This window comes from Colletotrichum phormii, assembly GCF_030913505.1.
Source record: "Colletotrichum phormii strain CBS 102054 chromosome Unknown BDP81scaffold_24, whole genome shotgun sequence".
Lineage (NCBI taxonomy): Eukaryota > Fungi > Ascomycota > Sordariomycetes > Glomerellales > Glomerellaceae > Colletotrichum > Colletotrichum phormii.
The window spans coordinates 18172-41622 of NW_026851466.1; the positions used below are offsets into that span (position 1 = coordinate 18172).

At 50.3% G+C, this 23451-nt stretch overlaps 9 protein-coding genes across 9 annotated transcripts; 5 read left to right on the top strand and 4 right to left on the bottom strand.

Moving 5' to 3' along the window:
* Nucleotides 1–597: 597 nt before the first annotated feature.
* Nucleotides 598–3004, bottom strand: BDP81DRAFT_437478 (major facilitator superfamily domain-containing protein). The gene is made up of 4 exons (XM_060591227.1): nucleotides 1922–3004; nucleotides 1739–1858; nucleotides 1433–1688; nucleotides 598–1370 (listed from the first exon to the last, which is right to left on the bottom strand). The coding sequence occupies exons 1-4, from the start codon at nucleotides 2637–2639 to the stop codon at nucleotides 782–784; spliced, it is 1683 nt and encodes a 560-aa protein (XP_060440343.1). The 5' UTR covers nucleotides 2640–3004; the 3' UTR covers nucleotides 598–781.
* Nucleotides 3005–3428: 424 nt separating this feature from the next.
* Nucleotides 3429–5395, top strand: BDP81DRAFT_453546 (putative uracil transporter; the record flags this gene model as incomplete). The annotated part of the gene is made up of 5 exons (XM_060592844.1): nucleotides 3429–3558; nucleotides 3620–3723; nucleotides 3788–4585; nucleotides 4638–4859; nucleotides 4919–5395. 5 exons carry the CDS (start codon nucleotides 3429–3431, stop codon nucleotides 5393–5395), a joined length of 1731 nt encoding a protein of 576 aa, XP_060440344.1.
* A 63-nt stretch (nucleotides 5396–5458) lies between these two features.
* Nucleotides 5459–7830, bottom strand: BDP81DRAFT_437480 (fungal-specific transcription factor domain-containing protein). The gene is made up of 4 exons (XM_060591228.1): nucleotides 7681–7830; nucleotides 7531–7622; nucleotides 6839–7454; nucleotides 5459–6781 (listed from the first exon to the last, which is right to left on the bottom strand). Exons 1-4 carry the CDS (start codon nucleotides 7786–7788, stop codon nucleotides 5537–5539), a joined length of 2061 nt encoding a protein of 686 aa, XP_060440345.1. The 5' UTR covers nucleotides 7789–7830; the 3' UTR covers nucleotides 5459–5536.
* Nucleotides 7831–8388: 558 nt separating this feature from the next.
* On the bottom strand, nucleotides 8389–9497 carry BDP81DRAFT_330120 (putative chitin deacetylase; the record flags this gene model as incomplete). The annotated part of the gene is made up of 3 exons (XM_060585374.1): nucleotides 8389–9259; nucleotides 9323–9398; nucleotides 9452–9497. 3 exons carry the CDS (start codon nucleotides 9495–9497, stop codon nucleotides 8389–8391), a joined length of 993 nt encoding a protein of 330 aa, XP_060440346.1.
* Nucleotides 9498–9908: 411 nt separating this feature from the next.
* On the top strand, nucleotides 9909–11990 carry BDP81DRAFT_501026 (amidase). Its single transcript, XM_060595526.1, has 4 exons — nucleotides 9909–10013; nucleotides 10075–10287; nucleotides 10350–10573; nucleotides 10630–11990. The coding sequence occupies exons 1-4, from the start codon at nucleotides 10001–10003 to the stop codon at nucleotides 11839–11841; spliced, it is 1662 nt and encodes a 553-aa protein (XP_060440347.1). The 5' UTR covers nucleotides 9909–10000; the 3' UTR covers nucleotides 11842–11990.
* Nucleotides 11991–12937: 947 nt separating this feature from the next.
* On the top strand, nucleotides 12938–15179 carry BDP81DRAFT_357289 (major facilitator superfamily transporter). The gene is made up of 5 exons (XM_060586331.1): nucleotides 12938–13466; nucleotides 13578–13780; nucleotides 13855–14113; nucleotides 14262–14688; nucleotides 14754–15179. Exons 1-5 carry the CDS (start codon nucleotides 13074–13076, stop codon nucleotides 14948–14950), a joined length of 1479 nt encoding a protein of 492 aa, XP_060440348.1. The 5' UTR covers nucleotides 12938–13073; the 3' UTR covers nucleotides 14951–15179.
* Nucleotides 15180–15547: 368 nt separating this feature from the next.
* Nucleotides 15548–16541, top strand: BDP81DRAFT_437485 (acetyltransferase). The gene has a single exon (XM_060591229.1). The coding sequence runs from the start codon at nucleotides 15744–15746 to the stop codon at nucleotides 16299–16301; it is 558 nt and encodes a 185-aa protein (XP_060440349.1). The 5' UTR covers nucleotides 15548–15743; the 3' UTR covers nucleotides 16302–16541.
* An 881-nt stretch (nucleotides 16542–17422) lies between these two features.
* BDP81DRAFT_437487 (uncharacterized protein) lies at nucleotides 17423–18904 on the top strand. Its single transcript, XM_060591230.1, has 3 exons — nucleotides 17423–17470; nucleotides 17539–17836; nucleotides 17887–18904. Exons 1-3 carry the CDS (start codon nucleotides 17441–17443, stop codon nucleotides 18633–18635), a joined length of 1077 nt encoding a protein of 358 aa, XP_060440350.1. The 5' UTR covers nucleotides 17423–17440; the 3' UTR covers nucleotides 18636–18904.
* A 226-nt stretch (nucleotides 18905–19130) lies between these two features.
* On the bottom strand, nucleotides 19131–21227 carry BDP81DRAFT_329863 (uncharacterized protein; the record flags this gene model as incomplete). The annotated part of the gene is made up of 1 exon (XM_060585349.1): nucleotides 19131–21227. One exon carries the CDS (start codon nucleotides 21225–21227, stop codon nucleotides 19131–19133), a length of 2097 nt encoding a protein of 698 aa, XP_060440351.1.
* Nucleotides 21228–23451: the final 2224 nt, after the last annotated feature.

Below are 23451 nucleotides of genomic sequence, written 5' to 3' on the forward strand. Positions count from 1 at the left end.
GGCTTGCGCCAAGCATGTTAGTTTCTTTTACGAACCGAAATCGTGATGTGGGCTTACCATGACTCGAAAGAAGCTAGCTGAGGCCCTGGATCCAGCGGAACAGTCCAGACGTTCATGGAGATGTCTCAAAAAGATGCCAAAGTCACATCACTGTACCATGAATTTATTGGGGAGCTTTTAGATTGCAAAGGGACCCAGACAGATGGGAGTATTCGTAGCAGCCCGATTTCGTCAGGTTACGCACTAGACATAACCTCTCTCTCAGCAAACATCTCCTTCAAGGTCATCTCATGCCAAGACGTCAAGGACCTTTTGTGAAGAGTCACGTCGGTGTTCATGCCGAGGCCGTGTGTGTTGCGGTGCATCCGGGTGGAGACTGGTTTATTGCCGGTCAAGCAGTTCTCTTCCCGCTTCCCGCCCGGCCCGACCGGGCTTGATGTTCCGCCGAAGCTGGACCTATGCGTGTCATGTATACATATGTCATGATCTCAATATGTGTACATGCGGATTCATGTGGTGACTACTACTTCGAGAAGTAAAACATCGGCGCCGTTTTGAAGGCGAATACTTAGTAGTACCTCAAATGATTCAGCTTCCCCACAACCACCTTGCGTCGTTCAGAGGCGTCCAATCAGTGGAAAGTTTTGATAACCGACGCATATTTCGATGTTCACCTCCGATCCTCCGTCTATTAAGTACTAGTCTATCATTTTCACATTAGTCATGATCTATAAGTCTACATCTCATCTCGACTTCATATTTCCCCCTCAGTCTTGTAGTCTCACTTCCTCCCAACTTGATCCTGCGGTGCACTAGTGCCATTCGCCAGCACTTGCCCATCACTGTCGTGGTTGCCATCGTGTGAGTTCTTCTGACTCGAGTGTCCCATTTCTTCATCCCGACTCTCGCTGGATGTATCGTCTGGTTTCGGCTCGTCAATCGGATGTAGGCCTCTGTCTTTGATCAACAGACAGCCCACCAAGCAGAGTCCGATCAAAGGTATTTGAAGAATAAAGACGGCCCGACTCGCCGCCATGTATGCGTCTAGCACTGCAGACATATCTTGCTCGTTCAGTTGCGGTATTGAATAAGTACTGCTGGCAAGGTCCTTGAAGCCCGCAGGCAAGTTTGCTCGCAGTGTTGCCTGAAGAACTGCCGCGGAAACTGCTAGTCCGCAGGCCCCGCCAGCACATCGGAAGAAGTTGCGATTCGAAGTGATGACTGCCCGGCGAGACTTTATGGAATGCGCCTGGAGGGCCACCAAGGTCGGCTGGAAAATGAAGCCGACACCAATGCCAATGATAAGCAGAGGAATGACGATGATTCCAGGCTTGGTGTTCCGGTCAAAAATGAGAGTGAGACCTGCTCCTCTGTATCATTTGTTAGACGGTTGCAATCGTGGTAGTTGAGATTGGGGATGTCGTCGACTCACAGTGTCCAGAGGCCAAAGCCTGCCCAAATAACTTCTCCGTAACGCTTGGTTCGAGATATGTACTGACCCGAGATGATCGAGAACACAGACTGACAAACGACGAGGGAGACGTAGATACCCGCCGAATGAATGACAGAGAACTGATGTGCGTTCTGTAAATACAGAGGGATGTAGTAGAGATATCCCTGGTACGCTGCCCCAAACAGAAACGATTGTGCCAGGAGGACAACCACAACTTTGTTCTTGAAAATGGGGACTGTGTTTATTAGCCAGTACTCGGGACTGTTCCTCGTCGACAGAAATTACCTGGCATCATCGGAAGCTTGGCAAATTTCCATTCCACAATGACAAAAGACACAAGAGCAAGTGCCCCAATTGTCAACATACTGATCACCATCGCTGAGTTCCATGGGAAATATGCGCCACCTAATGGGAGTAAGTAAGTAATTGCTCGATCAACGGACAAAACCAAGTTCGTGAATAGCTCACCTCCAGAAATCGGGATAAGCAATAAGATGACGCCGGCCGACGAGGTGAATGAGCCTGCATAGTCGATCTTCTTGACACTTTTCATGAAATCTTCATCTGGTGGCTTCGATGGCAGGAAGAAGTATGAGATAACACCAACAATAACACCGAGGGGTGAGAGCATCCAAAAGAACGCTCTCCATGTTGCCCTCTCTACAAAAGCGGCAGCAAGAAAAGGTCCCAGAACATTTCCTAGCCCAACCATTGAGCCCAAGATTCCTTGGTATTTTCCTCGTTGTTCAAGAGTAACAACATCAGAGACAATAATCATTGCTAGGTTTGTGATACCGCCTCCGCCGATGCCCGCAATACCACGGAAGATGTAAAACATTGTCGCATTTTGAGAAAGCCCACAGAGCAAGTCTGCGATAGACAAAAGGCCGATGGCAATCAAAAAGACAGCTTTTCGGCCGAAAATATCTGAAAAGCGCCCGTAGAGCATCTGAAATGTCGTGTTGGCGATGAGCGATGACGTACCCGCCCATGATATCGTATCCTCCGCGTTGAGGTCCGCAGCAATCGTCGGCAAGGTGATACTGATGCCATTTTGGTCGATGAATGAGACTAACAAAGTGACTGCAAGAGTTGCAAAGACGACTAGGAGTTTCCTCAGAGGTAATATGTTCGTCTGGTCGTGAAGAGCCTTTTCGGCCTTGATTGTTTCCTGGTCGCCCCTCATGCTGCAACTCTGACCAGTCGATCACTTGAAACAAAGTGAGTGGGATTCGATAGAAATGATATCAAGGTAGGTTATGGCCAAATGACTAGGAAAGTTCAAAATGACTCGAGGCTGAAACTATGAGTAAATGAACCAGCGCATGAAAACTTTTCGTGAGGCAATCCGACGTTGAGAGCGGATACCAGCGTCCGGAGGAGCCAAGACTCGGATCACCGCCGTCAAAGATTGGTCAATCGGTCTCATCTCGGCTCCGGGTTCGGCAGCGAAAAAATTGGGTTGAAAAGTTGAAGGGGGGCGAATTCAACGGTGACTGTTGAAAAAATGGGTGCGTCATGGCTGGGCCAGGCCAGCAAGGGATTTCGGCAAGTTTTGAAGCGATGGACTCCACAAAAGTCTTTGCTAGTCGGAGGATCCGATGCCGTCGGCTGCGTGCCAATGTCCCTCGCTTATCATTCTCGGCGGATGTCCGACACTATTTATCCCGCATAATTCGCTCATCTGGAGACCATGTTATCGAAGAGTAGTCGCTCGTCTGGCTGGTAATTGGCACCAGCTTGATAGCAAAGCTGGTTCTTATCGAAGAGGTTCAGGTAGAGATGGGATAGCGGCACAAGCAAGAAGGATCATTCATGATAAGGCAATACGACCTCAATTTGTTAAATACTCATGGCAAAACAATTGCAAACTTCGCGATGTATGTTGCGATGTATGTTATTTGAGCAATTTGAATATCAAAAGAAGCAAAATCTGAATTGCTTCGCTGTCTTGCATCTTTTTTTTTAATAAAAAATGACCTTCATGACGAGGCTCAAACGAGCCTGCTCGTCCCGCCAAGAGCTCAAACACTTCATTCAGACCAAAGATCATCCCGAAGAGGGAACGGCTTACTTCAACGAAGACTTATTGCCTACTCCTCCAGGTTAGTTACAATTCGAAAAGCTTTGAGACCCAGTGAATAATCAACTGACTTGGCCCCGAAGAGCACCGAAGCTGGACAGCTTTACACTTCTTTACGTACTACTTGACTCAGACATTTTCTCCCGGCTCTTACAATCTCGGGGCCACCCTCATCTCAATCGGGCTGGTATGTTGGCTGTCATTCCCGTTAAGAGTAAACAAGCAATAGTCTCTGACAACAGAACGCGCAGCAATGGTGGCATGGCATGATTGCAGCTGTGATTGGCTCCGCCATTCTCAGCGTCGTGGTTATTCTCAACTCCCGCGGTGCGACTCGCTATCACGTCGGATTCCCCGTGTATGTTCGAGCTGCTGCTGGTGTTAGTGGTGCTAAACTCTTCATCGTCGTCCGCGCCTCGGTTGCCGTCATCTACTTTGCAACTCAGTCGTTCTACGGAGGCATGCTCACTTCAGTGGCCCTCAGAGCAATATTCGGCTCCGGATGGAACGACATTCCCAACCGTCTACCGGTGAGCGCTGGGATTACATCCAAGAACCTGTTGGCATTCTTCATCTTCTGGATTATCCAGTTCCCAGTGATGTTCATCCATCCGACTATCCTTCGACACTTGTTTGTGGTGAAGTCGGTAGCGACAACTGCGGGACTGGTCGGCGTCCTGGGTTGGGCAGTACATGCAAATAGAGGGAGTTTGGGTGGTTTCAACTTCGGCGCAAAGTCTCTTAGTGGAGCGGCGCTTGTGTGGCCAATGATCCAAGCTATCAACAGCGTCATGGCGGCGCTTTGCCCAATCCTTGTTAACCAGCCTGATGTTGCTCGTTATGCTACGCGTCCAGCACAGGCAACCTGGTCACAAGCCATCGGTATTCTAGTCAGTAAGGTGCTCGTCATGTTCTTAAGTTGTGCTACAACCAGCGCGGCTGCTGGTGTTCTTGGCAAGAGCTATTGGAACGTGTGGGACCTCTACAACGCTATTTTGACCGAATACTGGGGTCCTGCAGCGCGTGCTGGGATGTTCTTCGCCTCTGCGGTAAGTTTCATGTGGCTCAGAGTGCCCACCGTATCACTGAACGTTCTACTAGGGCATGATTCTCGCCATTATCGCAACCAATGCTGGCTCAAACTCCCTGCCTGTCGGTGCTGACACCAGCGGGCTTTGGCCAAGGTATATCAACATCGTTAGGGGTCAGGTGATATGTGCCTTGCTTGCACCACTGTGCGTGCCGTGGAAGATCATCGCCAGCGCGAGTTCCTTCCTCACTTTCCTGGGGTCATACACTGTGTTCCTGATGCCAACCTGTGGTGTAAGTACACGTAACCTTGATCTCTCCGACAAGTGCTTGTCATACTAACGAACTTACAGATCATGATTGTAGACTACTGGATTATCCGTCGAGGCAATCTCCATGTCTCAAGTCTATACACGAAAGCAGAAGGCGCTCCGTACACATACTACAAAGGGTGGAATCTGCGCGCGGTCGCCGCATGGGTTGCCGGGGTGGCGTTCACTGTACACGGCATTGCTGGGAATCTGGACCCCGATTCCGTCAATCAGGCAAGCAAGAACATGTACAAACTTGGATTTCTACTTTCTCTCACTATGGGCTCGTTGGTTTACTACGTGGCCTGTCTTATCTGGCCCATTCCGGTTTACCCGCGGGAGTTGGAGCCACAGGCAAGCACGAGCTTCGAGAGCATGGCGCCATCAGAAGGGTTCTTCCCGGGGGAGAGTGTCGATACTATTCGTGGAGTCTTTTACTCTGGTGAGGGTACTGAAGTCAAGCAGACCATGGGGAAGAGCGCCGGTGCTGAGTCCGTCAGCGAGAAGTATGCAGTTTGAAGTAGCGTGTCGCGAAGTCACTACGTGTTTTTAGTTTATGTCGCTTTGATTCCATTTTTTCAAACGAAATTAGAGTGATGCTTCTTTCATTGAACCCCGTATTGAAACGTATCACTAACGGAACGATGCGAATTAAACAGACTACTCGTTCCAAGTGCCTGAAAGACTCTGTAACAGCTCAAAATTCGGCATCCAAACAGGACTTCCACCTTCCGTGTCCTGGTCGATCCAATTAGCAAGCTCTGCCACCATCGGCCAGGCGCCCTCAAACTCTCCAACCGCTATCCCACCATCTTCAGACATCAAGAACTGATCAGAGGTACTGTCGGCCGGATGTGTTCCGGTCTCATTCCCCCTGATATCATGATTCTGACCTCCAAGACTCTCTGCAACACACGGTGCCTTTCCAGCTCTCATTTGCGCAGAGGCCATCTCAGCAAGACCAGCTTCATTATCTTGGAGCTTTTCCATTGCTGCATTGACAAGCACCTCAAATGCGTCTCGGTACTTGCGAACCCAGGGGGCCCTCTCGCCCATGACGAAGAGCACCAGGGAGCAAGCTCTAATATCGTTCGAAAGAGCCACCGACCAAAGTGCGTTGCCCTGTGTCCAGAGTCCATACAAGAGTGTGACTCCCGCAACGAACACTGTCTGGACTGCGATGAAGCTGTGGCCGTAGTCTAGCGTCTGATGTAATCTCTTGTGTGCTTGGCATATATCACCTGCGGCTCGCATGCACAGTCCGTAGAACGGGTCCGTTGCCGGTAAGATAGGCAAAAATGGCTGAATCAAAAGACGAAGCGCACGGTTGTAGAGCAGCAGTGCATAGTTCAAATCTGGGTGACCTGCCGGAATCCAGTCCGTTAAAGAGTCCCGCCAGAATTTGAGTCGCTGATGCAGCCGGTCTAGTTTTGGCCGGAGCGCGTCCAAGGTCTTGTCCGTGCGATATACCGAGTGATGAATCTTAGACTCGATCCTGCGAAGCTTGAAAAGAACAAGTGCTAGTGTTATATCATTCCCCACGATGATTGAGGCAGATGGACTTCCGTTGATGATGGCATTCGGGAGCTCAACGTCAATCTGGTTATCCGCAATGCTCAGAGGCCGACCAAGAGATACTGCTATGGTTCTCTCGAGAGAATAGACAGACCAGAAGAGCCTGCGTCTCCTTTGGACAATAGGGCCGGCGAGATTCTGTTCGTGTGCCGCGCGGTGCAAGCCTAGGTCGATTGATGTTCTCATTGCTAGGCCAATCATGTACCATAGGCCATGGCTGGATGTTGACCGAAGGTGGAACATGACTAGCAACGTCATTGCCTCGATGTTTTGGACTGTCCTTGACTCCCTGGCCGCTGATATGTGCTGCAAAGCGGTAATGTAGAGAGCCTTGAGGAATGATGTCAGTGATCTCAATCATACTTGAAAATGGTGTCAAAATCATACCTCTGGAGATAACACCGGCCCCCTTTGAGTTAGTTGCACTAAAGTTGCTCCCATGGCGTACACCAGATACAGCTTGAAGATACCAAAGCGTTCAACCCTTGTAAGAGTCTGTGTTGGTTTGGCAGCCAGGACAAGTCTCTCGCTATGCAACTTCCACAATTCTTCAGGCTCAAGAAAGGGGTACTTGGAGTGCAGTTGAGAGGTGTACGCCTTAAGCATCTGAGAACCCTGCTCATCACTCGGAGGCTCCTTGGCACTATGAGCCAGGAGATCTTCCACTGTGATGCATCTCGGACTGGGATTGATACAATTAGCTTGGTTGCCCGTGTAGCCATCCTGGATGTCTGGCAGCATCTTATTCCAGACAGTTGCCTGAACCATCTCGCCAAGGTTTAAAGCCAAAGAGAGCCCTGATGAGGGTCCAACGTAGGCCGGCGCCTCGAAGTTGCCCAGTGAGACGTGTGCTACTACGTCACTGAGGGCATTTTTGTCTCGACCCGACGGAACCGAGTAGTTGCTTGCAGTTTCCCTCGGAGTTGTAGTTGCTTCTGGGGTAGGGACTTGAGCTAGCTTGCTCTCCAAGAAGGCTACTCGCTCTTCTAGAGCCCGTGTGTACCTGTATCAGTTTTCAGTCCACACGCATCGAATAGGAACCGGCGAAGTTGATTGACCTTGAACGATCAACTACTTACGCAATTGATGGAGCTTCATCCGCGACATCTGCCTTATCACACTGTGCTCCTGATTTACGGCAATTGGAGCAAATGGGCAATTGGTCGTCACACTTTAGCTGAAGTTAGAGGAGAGCACTCTAATAAGCAACATTGAATGACTCAAGGTACCTTTTGCTTACGACTTTTGCATCTCGTACACGCGGTCCTGCCCCTCTTCCGGGGATTCACAGGCGTGACCAGGGGCGATGATACCGAGTATTGAGTTTCGGACATCATGCCCGCCGTCTGACACCAAGATTTGCTGCGCTGGAGACCCCGAAAACGTCACTCGGATGATAGGGACGGAGTTCCGATTTACTCAGATTTGCCGATGTCGCCTGGATGATGTTGGCTCGTCGGGGCTAATCCGAGTAGGGCTAGGGCCTGTTCGGACAACATCCGACTGTTTAACCAGTAACCTCCGATCGGAGGCTCCGACCATACTGGCGTCAACTGGCCGTTTTCGGCATTTGGGCGTCTCGGCAGGGAGCTCTCTGTCTGATTGACGTGGTTCTTGGGATCTCAACAACAATCGCTGCTGAGTCGACAATTGATCACATAATGATTGTTAACTTCTCGCCGTTCTGATCGGCTTTGTCTTCGACTTCGACATAAGTCCATAACTGCCAGCTTGGTGTGTTTGTTTCCTCCCTTGGTACATAACTTCAAAAAAGCAGGATTAGTTCGGCTTATGGAAATCAAAAGATGAATGCACATCATGAAAACGCGTGGCAATGTCGCATTTTCTCTCTTATTTGATCGATGATACACACTTGGGGAAACCTTGAACACTTGAATATAAACTACTTGGCATTGACTCAATACATGGAGTATAAATCATACACCCTTCATCCACTCCCTATTCGGCTTGTATGGAAACTCGGCTCTCATGTGTTTGGCAATGTCCCGTCTCGTGGTGACCCAAACTCCTTCCTTTTCCGCAACATACTTCATGAACTTCCTCAAAGCCTCTGATCTACCTGGTTTGCCGATGATGCGTGTGTGCAAGGGAATATTCATGAGTTTGCCGCCCTCCCTATACAAGCAATCAAATGTGTTCTTCAGATACTGCTCATACGTCTCCGCAACAGAGCTGCCAAAGCCGGGCGACATGTGGAATTTTCCATCGTTGCAATCGTAGTTGTACGGGATGAGAAGCATGCCTTCGCGCTTCTCCTCTGGCAGCTCTTTTTCCCATGGCAAGTCGAGCCAGTAAGGAACGTCATCGTTGTAGCATTCTGAAGACCAGAGAAACTCTCCCCCGAGACTCTTCCATACCTCTGGGAACAGCGAAGGCGTATTGGGTGTGCCGCGGCCAAAGTAAGCGCCAACGGGCATCTCGCCCGAAACTTCCTTCAGCATCAGAATGTTCTGCTTGATGTACTCCTTGTCCTCTTCAAGTGAGTAGTTCCAGATGTCCAGCCATCTGAGTCCGTGGCAAGCGATTTCGTGCCCGTCTCGGACAAGCGCTTTTGCAAAGGTGGGGTTGCGTTTGAGCGCGTACGCTACAGCATAAGTAGTGAAGCTCCAACCAAACTCTTTGAAGAGACGGATAAGGCGCCAAGAGGCTGAGCGACTCCCGTACTCAAAATCCTGCTCAGCATTCAAGTACCTGGCACCTTCTTTGTAGCCACCGGATGCGCCTTTCTCCCACAAATACGGTTCTGAGAAAGGGTCTCCGTCCAAAGTGCTTCTCTCTCCACCTTCCCTGGACTCAGTGTTAGTAATGGAAGCATAGTATTAGCGAATTAGAAAGAGATAAAAGACTTACTCATAGTTGAGAACGAAGGAAACCGCGATACGAGCCCCATTTGGCCATTTTGGATCTAAACCTTCTTCGCCGAAACCTAAGAGGCTGTCTTAGTGAATGATACTTTGTTGCTAAAAACAACAGACTTACCCTCAAAGTCCCGGGGAATTTGCAACGCTTCTTCGACATGAACCATTTTGAGAAAGTGGGGGCGTTGTTGAAGGATTCAATTCAGAGACCAACGAAGTATTATTGAAGCAACCGTGTTTGCTATTCACGCTGTTACAAGAGATATCGATGCGACACTTATCTTTATGTGCACCTTCATGATTTACATCCAGCCCAGAATTATGCCTTCCGACTAAGACTGAGTTCGCCGAGACCAATCAGGCGTTATCGCGATATGCTAGATACCAAGCGGGGTATTCTGATGGTGGGGAGATCCTTCACGAGATAAGGTGATGGCGGGGTTGACCAAGCTGCATTTTACTGCCGATTCGTTTCCTCTGATCGCTGGATTACATGTAATATTGGTTTCGGATGCCCGAAGACGCTAAGATAAGTCTTCAATATGCAGCCCGAAAGAGATAGGCAGTTTTGTCAATGATCCCGACGTGGATTTACCTATCTCCAACTGTACGGTTTTCAGTTTACACGACGAAGATCAGGCACTAAAGTCTACATTCGATGCGCTATTAGATGTCCACTACTAGTAAGCAATGAACCACAACTCAACTGCAAAGTTTGTTTCCCGGCTGAACTCCAACGCTTAGGCACTATTCTCAGTCACCTCTCCAGTCTTCATCTTCTTGACATCATGTCTGTCTTCTCACTCGAAGTAGAGAAAGCAAACCCCGTGACCGCGGAAGTTCTCGACGATAGCTTGCGGGCACTGGGTGTTACGATCAAACCGGAGGAGAAAGATGAGTACCAGAGGCTTCTAGCCGTGTTCCACGAATCCGTCGTCGGTCTGATGTCACTCCCTGGTAGGTTCCGCATTGAAACCTCAACTCTGATAAAGAATGGCCAAAAATAACCTCTTTCGCAGACTATGTACCTCCAATAGACGAGGAAAGATTTCCAAGAGAGGAAATCCGATTCCCAGATGCTTCGGAGAACCCTTTGGGTGCTTGGGCTTGGAGATGCCGAGTAGAGGACAAGACCAAAAGTGGGGGAATCCTCGCCGGCAAAACGGTAGCCATAAAAGACAACATCGCAGTAAAGGGCGTTCCGATGCTTCTAGGAACTGACTTTGTCAAAGATTACGTTCCAGTACGTGGAACCGAGATGACTCAATAAACTTCCAGACTATATGCTGACCTCCCTAGAACACAGACGCAACATGTGTTACAAGACTGCTAGAATCCGGTGCAATCATTTCTGGAAAGTCCGTGTGCGAGAACATGTGCCATTCCGCTACAAGTAGCTCTTCTTCGACTGGGCACGTACACAATCCCTATGCCAAAGGCTACAGCAGCGGCGGCAGCTCAAGTGGCTCAGGGGCACTCGTCGCCAACGGTGACGTGGACATGGCTCTTGGCGCCGACCAAGGTGGTTCGATTCGTGTTCCTGCCGGATGGTGTGGCCTGTACGGTCTGAAGCCAACATTTGGACTCGTACCCTACACTGCTTGCGGCTCGAATGAGCCTACCAACGACCATGTCGGGCCTATGACACGAACGCTTCTGGACAACGCGATTATGCTTCAGGTTATTGCAGGCAACGACAACATCGATGACAGATCGTTTGCAGCACCGAGCCCAGACAACGTGCCCAAGTACTATGACAACTTGACTAAGCTCGCGAACCCGAAGGATCTGTCAGGCGTAAAGATCGGCATTTTGGTAGAAGGCATGAACCAACCATCCGTGGAACCTCGTGTCAAGACTTGTGTCGAGGCGGCGATTGAGGGTTTCAGGGATCTTGGGGCGACCGTGGAAGAAGTTTCGATTCCATTCCACTCCAAGGGCGCAGCTGTATGGACTGCCATCAGTAAAAGCGGAGGGTACTTGGCGAAAAGAAACCTTGCATTCGGAAGAAGAGGCCACATCATGACCGACTTGACGGACAAGTTCCAGAATCTCACGCAGGAACAGTGGGACAACGCATATGTTTCGTCAAAGAACATCTACCTCAACGGCATCTACGCTCAAGCAGCGTTTCCGGAGCTGCTCGGCAAGGCAACGAATCTTAGCAGAAAGCTGCGAGACGACTATGACAATGCTCTGCGAGAGTTTGATGTTTTGGTGACGCCGAACTTACCCTACGTTGCCAATTCCCATACTCCGTATGACGTGTCCCCGCTCGAGAAGATTGGAAAGCAGGTCGGTCTGACTGCTAATACTGCCCCATTCAATCAATCGGGCCATCCAGTTCTGGCTATGCCGATTGGCATGCTTCCGATTGAGGAGGGTCCTCTGCAAGGCTCAGGAACAAAACTGCCGGTGAGCATGCAGGTTATTGGCAAATGGTGGCACGAAGAGGATGTGTATCGAGTTGCATATGCCTGGAGCTTAGAGTACGATTGGAAGACCACTTGATGGCACGCAAGGAAACGACACAATTGAGATGTGGCATCGTGGACTCTAGGCAAAGGCTTGTGCTAGTGGGAATTAGCAGAGAGAATTGGAGCATCTAGAGGCTTGATAGTTAAATGCAGTTTAAACAATGTTAAACAATTGTCTACACATTTGCAAGAACAGGGCGATCAAAAAAGAAAAGTACTTTCACTTGAATACCTTTGCAAGGATCGGGGACAGAAAAAAAGCCAGTCAAATCAGATGCTTGACTCAGACTTCAATTATTAGTTCGGGTCTCATTGCTCCGAAAGTCGGAGCTACTGTCGTACTACCTAAGGTAAGGTACGCATCTAGCGGGCACAAACACGATGTAGCGGTAATACGATGAAAACCCTTACAGCAAATCATTCAGCTGGCCGCCATTCATTCCATGGACTTGCGGTGTACAACGATCTTGCGCCATTACGCTGTGCGACACAATCCGGCTGTAGACGGACCCGAGTCCGGCCCTTGAACGGCTCGCGGAGGCCTCAGTACCGGCCGACCTCGGGGCCTGCGACTTCGGCCTTCTTACCGTGCGCCGGCTCAGCGGCGCCGACAGGAGAGGGGCCAGAAACGCCTGGTGAACCCCCACGCCCCGGCCCCGGCTCATTTCCGTATTTTTCAAGGTGGCCCAGACTTTTCCAACCCGGAGAATGATGTTAGATAAGACACTTGCAGCCTCGGTGGAGCTCCCAGTTGTCGCCCTTGTCCAATATCAAAGCCTGATTCCAACCCGAAGTGGAGGTGACAGACGCAAAAGGTTGCAGATATTCCCCGCTGCGGAGACGCTCCGCTAGCACACAGGTTCAAAGACCGGGGGCCAATGAAATATTTTTGCTGGTTTTGGGGGCTTTTCTCACAAAGACCATTGATGATGTCTTTGAAGACGTTTCGGAGGTGATAGTCCCAGTGCCCGACTTCGGAATCATGAGCCCGAGGTGGGTAAGTATGCAGCCGAGAATTTTCTGACATTTTCATGGTGCGCTTTTGATGCTTTATATACAGCGCTTTGCCCCCCTCAGAAAACGGAACAATTCAGTACTAGTTATTCTTGTTTCTGGTGGACACATTTCCTTAGCAATTCCTGTCACTTTCTCCTGTCAATCGCTTGCTCTCATCAACTGCCTAGTTGAAGTTCAAGTTGTCAATACATTGATCTCACATATGCACGACTGTTACTTCTATTTCATGTTCGAGTCATCACCATCATCATGTCCATCATATCTGAACACACATTGTCAGAGGTTCCTACGAGGAAGGACGAGTTGCCTCCGGACCTGCTCGCGTTGAGAACATCCAACGCCGAGAAGGGTGTGAACATAATTGCTCAAACGCCCAGCCGACCATACTCGTACCGTGAAGATAAGACAGTCTACGACCGCTTTACACCCGGTCGCAAGCGGCTCATCACCGCCATCGTGTCCTTCGGTGGCCTTGGCATCAACCTTGCATCATTGCTTGTGCTGTCAGCGCTGCCGGAGGTGGCAGCGGCTTTCAACACGTCTGGAACCGTCATCAATTTCACCAATGCTCTTTTCCTCTTAATGATGGGCATTGGCGTTCTCTTTTGGGGCCCGTTAAGTCAAGTCTACGGTAGAAAATGGGTAAGCAAAACCACCTTTGTACATCCTACCATCATGTATCATAGTTACAGTCAGCTTTTAATCGGCCAATTTGGCTTATCTCTCGCCCTACACTTGAACTAAACGTCCTAGATCTTCGTCATATCGACGGTGTTGTTCTGCGCGTTTTCGCTGGCCACAGCGGTATCCCCCAATCTGCCAGCTTTCTTCATCTTCCGGTCAATTACTGCATTTGTGGGGACATCATTCCTCATCGTTGGATCTGCGTGTCTCAGTGATATTTATCGCCCGACTGAACGTGGTACGGCATTGGGTTGGTTCCTTGGCGGCACCCTGTAAGTCCCAGCGCCCCAGTCGGAAGTCCTGTCTTTCGGTCTAGTCAATATCCACGGCTAATACTCTTCGTAAGTATTGGACCTGCTCTTGGTCCCTTCATCGGAGGTGTCATTGTCACCTACTCGACCTGGAAATCTCTTTTTTGGTTCCAAGGCGCTCTCGGAGGCGCTGCTATGGTCCTGGCGGTCGCCTTTCTCCCAGAAACGAGTCACGGGAAGTGGTCCGAGGAGTTGGAGGGAATGACGACCAAAGAAAAGATTGGCCAGATATGGGAATGGGCCAACCCGTTCCGGGTCGTCAGTTTGTTCCGATATCCCAAGATCCTCATTGTGGTGAGTCTTCCTCGCCATTTCGCCATGAACGAGCCTTTGAGGTGTTCACCAGACCGATTGCGGTAAACCAACGGCAGTCCAAGTGGATATGTAGCTACGGCGGTATGGCCCTTTGCCTTTGTCCAATATCAGCTGACGATACACTCAGGGTGTTGCTGCGTCATCAGTCCTGTGGAACATGCAAGTTCTTTTGACGCCAGTTCGCTACGTTATCAACCCAAGATTCCACCTCACCACTCCTCTACAGTCGGGATTCTTCTTTCTGGCGCCCGGAGCAGGATATCTTGTCGGTACCTTCTTTGGCGGCCGATATGCCGACTACACCGTGAAGAAGTGGATTGCGAAGAGAGGGAGGCGTATTCCAGAAGATCGTCTACGAAGTGCTTTCATCGCTTTGGGCGTTGTCATCCCAGCTACCACCATCATCTATGGATGGGCAATCGACAAGGCTAAGGGCGGAATTCCTCTCCCCGTGATTTGCATGTTTCTGCAAGGTGTCGCGCAGATGGTCTGCTTCCCTTGTCTTAACAGTTACTGCTTAGATGTCTTTAGAGAGAGGGCAGCTGAAGTCATGGGTAAGCATGCTGAACTTTCTGTTAATATCAAATTGTTAACACAGTAACTGATTTGGCCTATTTAGCTGGCAACTACTTCATCAGGTATACCTTTGCTGCCATCGGCACGGCAGTAGTACTTCCTGGCATTCAGGGCATTGGTGTGGGTTGGTTCTCCACAGTGAGTGCTCTCTTCGTTGCGATTTCAAGTGCTGCTGTGTGTGGTATTGTCATGATTGGTACGAGACAGAAGAAAACGGAGGAAAAGTCGGAGCGCGCCTGAACACATAGAATTTCTGGAGTTTCAACGGGTACCTTACATCAACCAAGCTAAGTCTTCAGTTTCTGTTTCTTCATTCACCTAGCAAATCTTCCCGTAGCTTCTGCCGTAGACTCCAATAATTCTATTGATGTTTCTTCACAAGTCAGCTTTTGAAATTGCACCTGTGAGTTGCAAACTGAGTCATCACGCAAGAGTGGATCCAGCGCCTGCAGGTTCCGCACCACAACATGAAATATGACGTTGACTCTCAAGTACTACAATCTCGATACGCCATTGTCAAGAAATCGCCGGGACATTGCGTTCTCTCGATGTAATCGAGGTAAGTTGAGTGCAGATTCCGGTCATGGCCGGTGTCGTGCTAAGGGCGCAGGCAAAATGGAGACACTTCAAGACATCTGACCAATGAGCTTGCTTCTCAACCTGTTGCTTTGACAATAAGGCGCTCTAACCAGGGCGAAACTTTCCTTTACTAGCCGCTCAGGGACTAAAACCGCCGCGGCTCAACGCGCCCTGTTGGTGGGAATTTAGCGTTTTAGCGACGTGTCTTCTAGAAACATCGATTTTGGGAAAGACATTTGGCAAGGGTGAAGTGAAGATGACGGCAGGCCTGCGACATCTGAGAACCGTACAAAAGGGCATCGAAACCAGATCTCTGGGTTGCGTAAGAATTAGCCCGGAGCATCCGATCAGATCTGTCGCTGTAGGCTGTCAGTTGCACCATAGCCGCACGCCTCGCCAAGCCACGCAAATCCCATATCACTACAATTTGTTCTCAACATCGACTACATCGACCATGGCAAAACTCTCAGATGTCCAAGAAAGCGGGCGCATGGCAGCCACTCTCAGACCAGCGTCTCTTGAGGACGCCACAGCGATATCAGAACTTGCCGCCCATGTCTTCACAGTTACATTCGGCCATTCCGTAGAGCCACATGAGCTCGAAGCATTCCTACATGAGGCTTACAGTTTAGAAGCCATTTCAAAAGACCTCAACGACTCGAACAAAGACACCATACTTGCAGTCGATCCTGCCGGGGACATTCTTGGCTTCGCAATGCTCACCCGGGGCTCATCGGACCCATGCATCGCAAGTCTCGACAGCACAGTTGAGCTGCAGAGGATCTACATGTATCCCAAGGCACAAGGCACAGGCGCTGCCAGACTCTTAGCAGACAGATTAGAAGATATGGCTAGAGAGCAGGGGTTTAAGCACATTTGGTTGGGTGTCTGGGAAGAGAACCTCCGGGCGCAAAAGGCGTACGAGAAATGGGGGTATCAAGAATGTGGTACCCATGACTTTGCCATTGGCTCAGTTGTTCAAACCGATAATATCATGGCGAAGAAGCTTTGATCTGACCGCGCGAAAGACTTGATAAGTTGATAGGGAATGTGAGTCTCAGGGTGGAGGAAGAAATCGGAGAGCTACAACACCAGGTAGATACTTTACCCCTGAGCATATTGATAGAACGATCGTATTAAATAGGATAGATTATTGGACCACATTCTCATACTCCCAGATGAGTTTCGTATCAACCTCGTGATACACCTCTTGAAGAGTCACGTAAATAGTATTACCAAGGTACAAGCTCGCGTTCCTTCATGTTGTTTTCGGGGTTTAATGATGCCCGCTCAACCAACATTTATTCCCTTAGGTGCGGCAAAGTTCATGACCGTTGCTCCCCAAATCGCGAACCTTTCTAACAACGACGTTAGGTCCCGTTCTGATAATTACTAGTATGCGGTTGGTTGTTCACTTTCCTTTCACCAAGACCCAAAGTGCAAGACCGCGCCAACACAAGGCAGATTCACCACCTCAAATGCAGCCAACCACTCGCCGCAGCAGGCCAACCAATATGCGGCCAGCCCCGAAATCTTGAAATGCGGCGGTGCTGTTGGCCTGCCGTCAAACCATGTGCCACAGTATCGGCCTCTATAATTCGCTGGTGGCAATGCAGTGCAACCAACCTGTACGCCTCGGGGCCCCCAAGGCTGCGTGACTTGACCGCGTGGGCAGCCGTACTTAAGTCGAAGGAGTTGCCGCTCTCCGGATTATGATCAAAATTCTACTTTACGCACTCATCGTCTTTCGATTGAGTCACACTGAATGCACTAAGTATTCGACATGTCCAACACGACGAGCATAAGGACGTTGTCGCTGGAGGAGAGATGGCAAATGTGCAAAAGCCAGGATGACCGCAAGGCTTCACTCATAGAGGTATTTTCGCATCTTCTATCCGGGCCGTGCACAAATCGCCAAATAGCTGACGGGGTCATCTAGGACTTGTTTTCTCATATTGCAGAGCTTACCGGCAAGCTTTCTGAGGTTGACAGGGACCTTGAGGAAAGGAAGATGCTTGTCAAGTCTCTATGGGCCACCAATGACAAGAACAAAAAATGTACCGAAAAGCTGCAAAATGAGAAGGTGCATTCATACACTCCACCTCACTGGCAGAAGGGCGCTTACCTAGCTAGGACAAACGTTGTGTTGCAATGGTCCTTGTTGACGGCGATTGTATGCCGGTAGGATAGAACTGCTCAATACCTTCCTTGTCCTAATCGATGGTTGTTTTCTGATGACTCGCAAACAGTTTTTGGATGACCTTGTTGAGCAAGGACTTGAGGGAGGCAAGAAGGCTGCAAGTCTTTTGCGCCTGGCAACTTTTGACGAGCTCAACGCCGTTGATCCTTGCCTCCCGCACCATTTGCAAGTTTCGGTCCGTGTTTACGCCAACGTGAAGGGTCTAGCCAAGACCTATACCGAAGCGGGCATCATTCCACACCCAAGCGTTTTGGATGAGTTCATCCGAGGCTTCAACATGAAGAATCGCATGTGCGACTTCGTTGATGCGGGTAATGGCAAGGAGTGTGCGGATGAAAAGTTGAAGGGTGAGCTGAATTACAAACAACCACGAGATATGACGGCTAAAGGCTTCTAGCGAATTTTGAGTTCGGTGTTTCGGATGTTCACTGCCGGCATGTCTTGTTCGGTGCTTCAGCAGACAGCGGTTACGCTCGCTTGTTGGGATCGCAACTCGACGATGAGGTGATTCGCAAGAAAATCATACTCCTCGAAGGTCCTCCATTCGCACAGGAATTGGCGGAGATGAAAGACCAGTTCCGAGTCGCTTCTTTCAACAGGGTCTTTAGGCGACATAAATTGCTCAACAACATCAAACGCAAGGTATCATACAACATCACACCACCATCAACGCCTTCGACCAACTATGCGTCAGCCGCTGCAAAAGCCCCATCGATTCTATCTGGAGACCAACCGGTCCGTCAGCAAGCCACAGTTGACTCCAGGATACCTTTGCCCACCTTGGGACAGGTGCTTCGGAACAAGGCTGGGCAACGAGTTGATTCACCGCTCGCTTCTATTACTCATCAAGAGTTCATCTTGATGAAGAGCCGGAAGTTGTGCAACAGTTTCCATCTTTTGGGCAGATGTCCCTATCAGGACTTGTATGGGAAGTGCTCACACGAGCACAGAGGCAAGCTGAGCCCGAGAGAGTTGCAAGTTCTTTGGGCCGTGGCTCGTCAGTCTCACTGCCACGCAGGTCTGAGTTGCACCGAACCGACTTGCGTATTTGGCCATCAGTGCCCTCGTGAGAGTTGCAATGGGGCGAGTTGTCGCCTGAGGTTTCCTCTAGAGTTGCATAACATTGACAAAAGACCTACCCGGTGAGACTGAGTGGTTGAGTGAGAATACGCCACCAGCAAACTTGCGATAAAACGGTATCATCATCTGAAAATATCGGTATACGGGTTAGCAGGACATCGTTTCGGCCAGGACGAAGTGGGGTATGTCGTATTTTGCTCTGCGTCTATGGGATTTCAAAGAAGGGGTGTTGGGTTTGAGCTTTTGGTATTCCCAAGACTCCAACTAGAATAAGAGGCATCGAAATCAGGAGAAGTAGTAGATATTGAATAAAAATGACCGTGCTGTCCTCTAAGTTTGTCGTAGACCTATCATATTTGTTTGACTCCAACCCCAGTAACGCCCCTATGCTTCAATGTGATGCTGACCCTAATTTGATGCAACGACAAAAACGCTAACCAACTAATATGCTCCCCAGGGACTGACACGAGGTAAGGTATTCAGCAATGCCTCACATGCAAATACTAGTCGCAATCCGTCTTTCTTCCAACCTTTCATAATTCCAATAAACCAATGAGAAAATTACGACTGAACAGCCTGAGGCGTTCTGCTGAAGCTGAAAGAACGCCACGAGGACCGCTGAGCTGGCTTGTTATGATTCGCCAAGCTAGCCAAGAATGCCGGTGAAATCTCAGAGGTAGTCACGGAAATCTCTGAACTTTTCTTCTTCTTGTCTTGTTTCTTCGGTTTGGCCTGCTTTTCGAGCTTCGATATTTCTGTCGGCCTGTGACCACTCAAGCACGCGTCAACCACGGACCTCTCGGGCAGGACTTCGGCCCCAGCCATTTCCCGCGTGGGCCAGGGAAACGTCGCGGCCATTTCCTGAATAGTGACTGCATTCATCTTCTCGAGAATCTCCCGGAGTTGTGATTCGAGGTTGTTGACCTGCTCAAAAGCCCAGTCAGCTCGTCTCTGAATGCGAACGCCATCGCGACGCATCTGGCCGACGAGCCACTCCATCGCCACGTGCTGCGGAATAAGTCTGGCGTTGCGCATCAGCCAGGCCATCATATCTGGATCGCCTGTCTGCTTGACGATGGGTAAGCTGCGACCGCCGTGCTCGCGCTCTTGGAGCTTCTGCAGAAAGTCGTGGTACATTCCCAGCGAAGAAGTCTGAAGACCGACGAACTGGCCGTGAAAGAGAGCGCGAGCAACCTCATCAGCCCAGGCGATGCCGGCCTTCATTCCGGAGTTCGCGCCTCTCCCAGGCCAAAAGTGTACCGTCATCGCCGCATCTCCAGCCAAGGCGACAAGACCATGGGGTCGGCGTAGAGCGGTAGAGTTGCACTGCGGGACCTGCTGGACGGCTTTGTTGATTCTGCGTACTACGATGGGGATGCGAACAATGTTCTTCACCTCGCACTGCTTGAACCCGTAAAGCTCAAGTCCATCGAGTATGGCCTTCCACAGCGGGCTGTCAGGTTGCTGAGATGGGGCAAAGACCTGGTTCTCGTCAAATCCATCGGGCAGACAGTCATTGACCTTCAGGCAACTTGGCCGACCGAATGTGCAAGGATGGCCATCAACAGATACCATTTGATGCCATTCAGTCTCGGTCAGCTGCATGTTGAGGTATCCTGTGCCATCGAAGTCGCTGGCGTTTAGGAGGTAACGAGTTTGACCCATGGTGAGGAAGATGTTGATGGGCTGTGAAAACGGAAGCCCACGAGGGCGATCAAAAGCGACCCCAAGGGCATAACTCTTTCCAACCTCTTCTTCTTGTCCCGGAAAGTAGGCACTGCGGAGCCATGAGCCGGCACCGTCGGCACCAAGCATCAGGTGGAAGTCACCGTACTCCGAAAGGTTGGCCTGCTTGACCTGTGAGGCATGTAGGAAGATAAGGTCACGGAACTGGCTATCTTGTGCCCGTCGCAAGAGACCTTCTTCGAGCTTGCGTATCTGCAGGTTGCTCGAACCAGGCCAAACACGCTCGGGATTCCCACCAAAGACAGCTTGTCGCGTTCTATCGCTCATGAGATCTATCACGGTGTCTTGAAGCGTGACGACCTGGTCGCGACGACGGGCTCCTGGCGGGTAGCTCACGAAAGAGCTACCCGGCTGCTGAATCCATCTACCTTCGTAGAGATGGACCTCAACTCTGGACCCGGCCTTCTCGGCGAGAGCGATCGCGGAGGCCAGGCCTGTGGGGCCTCCGCCGATAATCATGACCTTGAGAGGTGCGGCTGGATACTGGTACATGACCGGGTCTTGCGGAAGTTGAGGTAGGTTGCGAGCGATTGACGGATCAAAGAAGAAATCGCGAATTGCATTCGTCTTAGTAGAAGTCAGGGCTTGGCTCTTGATGAGCACGAAGCGCATCCACTGCAACAGGGAGGTTGTGTCGAAGGATGGGTGACGATTGCCGAAAACAAGTCTTTGGACTGAGCCAGCAAGAGCGGCAACATCTCGGTGCTTGGGGTTTGCTGCAATAGATCGGAGCTCGCTGTTGATGGAGGCATCATCCCCACGGTAGAAAAATAGAAATGCTTGCGCGCGCTCAAAGTTGGTCTGACCTGCTGCTTCCCATGCCGCTTCCCACGAGCGCGGAAACTGGATGCTATCAATCTCGGGAGCTTGAATAGGGAAAGAAGAACGGCTGTTGAGCTCAGGGCTGGGCATGGCCGGCGGCGAACCCGAGCGGCTACGAATGGAAGTGAGCATGGGCATTTTGAATGACGAGTATAAGAAATTGAAGTATTATAAGTTATGAAGATCTGAGGAGGGGAGGAAAGACGTTGAGATTCGCAAGGAGACAAGGAAAAGGAGAAGGAAAGGAAAACTTAGAGAACAGAAGAAAAGAAACTGTTTGAGATGCGGTGTGTGATGCCGAGTATTGGGAACTCATCTTTGTTTTCGAGAAAGAGACGGCTTTGATATATACTGATTGAGACTGCATCATGATGCATCGAGAATGAATGAATAGTCACGATTACCAAACATATCCTGGTCCGCATCACGCCCGACGTAAGGGCAGTGCCATCTCACTAGCACTGCCCACCTACCTTGCATCATCTCTGTCCCACAGCATCAGCCCTATGAGCGGCGCACAAGTTAGGCTTCCCCACGAGGTTCTGTCGGAGCAAAGCTGCGTGCAGGTTGCAGGTTGTGGCTGGGTCACAGGAGTCTGCGTCTGCATTTGACTGCGTGTGGTCTCAGTGGGGAAACTGGGGAGTGCGAGCACAGCATTCTGGCTGCATCAGAACGAGCTACGACATAAACATGAAGGATCCAAGGTAGCATAGATGGAAGGGCCCCCAGCCTTCCCGCCGCACGTGTGCATCTATTGCACGAGACGTGTTATCCACTCAGAGTGCTTCTAGATACCGCGATCACGGCTTGGAGTGCGGGGGACGGCTAGAACCAGCATCTACGGTTGACTCCAGTCGGCTCGGCCCTAAATAGATGGGCAGAGTCATTTTCCTGATTGGGAAGAACTGCTGCAGGTCGAAGTAGTAATATCTCTGGAGAACCACTGATATCTGACCACCCTCGGTTATATCACCTCGATGTGTACTTCATATCAGTAGAATGCAGTCTCGTGCTTACCTCCATTATTGTTCTTCCGCGCCGCAGGATAGATAGCCGTCAATTCGGGAGCAGCCACCTCTGAGGGATCTATCGAAGGGTAGTATAGGATCCTTTGCATAGGGTGATCAACCCGATAGGTCAATACGCCTGATGAACACGTCACGTATATTTAGCTTGGCATGGGGTTGCATTGTGAAACTATTGTGTGACACTCTCACAGTGTACATGCCCTCCCCACGCTCTTTCAGTCCTTCCTCTTTGTTCTCGTCGGGCACGAAATATGACGACCGGTGTCTCGGCAACCGAGATATTCATGAGCTCTGTGCCGTACTCAGCCACCACTAAGAAGTGCCAGGAACACAGCCTACGCGATCTCATCAGCATCCAGCCGCTCGCTCCAATGATATCATCCGCGGCTGCTAACCCGTACTCTTCTCTTACAAGACATCTAACTGGTTTCTTTGGCGCAGCCGCTGGACCACCATCTGCGGCTGTGTGCGCGTTTAAGTTTTTGATGAGCATTTGATTCTGGTAGAATTGGACAAGCTCCTAGGCAGCCCTTCCTTTCAGAGATGTGAACTTCTGCCAGCTCAGGCCGGTGTGAGAAAGCTGACTTTGCGGCACGTCACGCCAGGGCATCTGACCATGCCTGGAGCGAAGGATTCCGTGCAAGTACTTGTCAAGTACTTGACTACTTGTCTTGATCATGTGTGGGAAGACCTTGCTACCTTATGCTGTTTCACGACAATGACTTCGGTGGTAGAGGCTCTCACCAATAGTAATAAAATACTGGCCCAGCAAGCATGTGCAGTATGCTAGTAATAATTCGGATAGCTTTTTAGCGACTGAAAATAGCACTCTCATTCGAGCCGGTGCTCCAGCACCGCTCCCATAGATTGTCGTCGACCTACACAGTACCTGATCCTGCTGTAACTCACGGTAGAACACATAGCCACTATCAATCTTAGCTATGCCGGTAACAAGTCGATGGACTCGCAGCTCAGCTTCTTCCGCTCAACGTTTCCTTGATCATCGCCTCTCTGATCCGGCGGGCATGGAGACACTTCCATAGATCTAGTAGTTGCAAAGATAGCCACAAGTGCTCCCCTCTCACACAACTCACAATCAACAAGCTACGAGAGGCACAGCAGCTCGAACGGGAGCTCGTGAGCTGACATGCATCAACGAGGAGCTCGCTTAGACGCTAGAAGTCTTCGTTGGCTATGTCGTAACGAGATCAACAGGGGTCAGGGCCCTCCCGCGCGCCATATCAGACTCAACGTCCAATCAACAAGGGATGAGCTAGTCGAATTCA

What these genes read in the sequence shown, in the direction of transcription:
- BDP81DRAFT_437478 (XM_060591227.1), bottom strand. Translation starts at nt 2,639, where the DNA reads ATGAGGGGCGACCAGGAAACAATCAAGGCCGAAAAGGCTCTTCACGAC. An exon ending in GCTTATCCCGATTTCTGGAG is followed by an intron (nt 1,859 to 1,921) that starts GTGAGCTATTCA and finishes TACTCCCATTAG; the next exon opens with GTGGCGCATATTTCCCATGG. An exon ending in CAAGCTTCCGATGATGCCAG is followed by an intron (nt 1,689 to 1,738) that starts GTAATTTCTGTC and finishes TAATAAACACAG; the next exon opens with TCCCCATTTTCAAGAACAAA.
- BDP81DRAFT_437480 (XM_060591228.1), bottom strand. Translation starts at nt 7,788, where the DNA reads ATGATGTCCGAAACTCAATACTCGGTATCATCGCCCCTGGTCACGCCT. An exon ending in GCAAAAGTCGTAAGCAAAAG is followed by an intron (nt 7,623 to 7,680) that starts GTACCTTGAGTC and finishes CTTCAGCTAAAG; the next exon opens with TGTGACGACCAATTGCCCAT. An exon ending in GGCCGGTGTTATCTCCAGAG is followed by an intron (nt 6,782 to 6,838) that starts GTATGATTTTGA and finishes TCATTCCTCAAG; the next exon opens with GCTCTCTACATTACCGCTTT.
- BDP81DRAFT_501026 (XM_060595526.1), top strand. An exon ending in CGGTCTGATGTCACTCCCTG is followed by an intron (nt 10,288 to 10,349) that starts GTAGGTTCCGCA and finishes CCTCTTTCGCAG; the next exon opens with ACTATGTACCTCCAATAGAC. An exon ending in TTGTCAAAGATTACGTTCCA is followed by an intron (nt 10,574 to 10,629) that starts GTACGTGGAACC and finishes TGACCTCCCTAG; the next exon opens with AACACAGACGCAACATGTGT.
- BDP81DRAFT_357289 (XM_060586331.1), top strand. Translation starts at nt 13,074, where the DNA reads ATGTCCATCATATCTGAACACACATTGTCAGAGGTTCCTACGAGGAAG. An exon ending in ATCCCAAGATCCTCATTGTG is followed by an intron (nt 14,114 to 14,261) that starts GTGAGTCTTCCT and finishes CGATACACTCAG; the next exon opens with GGTGTTGCTGCGTCATCAGT. An exon ending in GAGGGCAGCTGAAGTCATGG is followed by an intron (nt 14,689 to 14,753) that starts GTAAGCATGCTG and finishes TGGCCTATTTAG; the next exon opens with CTGGCAACTACTTCATCAGG.
- BDP81DRAFT_437485 (XM_060591229.1), top strand. Translation starts at nt 15,744, where the DNA reads ATGGCAAAACTCTCAGATGTCCAAGAAAGCGGGCGCATGGCAGCCACT.
- BDP81DRAFT_437487 (XM_060591230.1), top strand. Translation starts at nt 17,441, where the DNA reads ATGGTCCTTGTTGACGGCGATTGTATGCCG. An exon ending in TTGACGGCGATTGTATGCCG is followed by an intron (nt 17,471 to 17,538) that starts GTAGGATAGAAC and finishes ACTCGCAAACAG; the next exon opens with TTTTTGGATGACCTTGTTGA. An exon ending in TGCGGATGAAAAGTTGAAGG is followed by an intron (nt 17,837 to 17,886) that starts GTGAGCTGAATT and finishes AAAGGCTTCTAG; the next exon opens with CGAATTTTGAGTTCGGTGTT.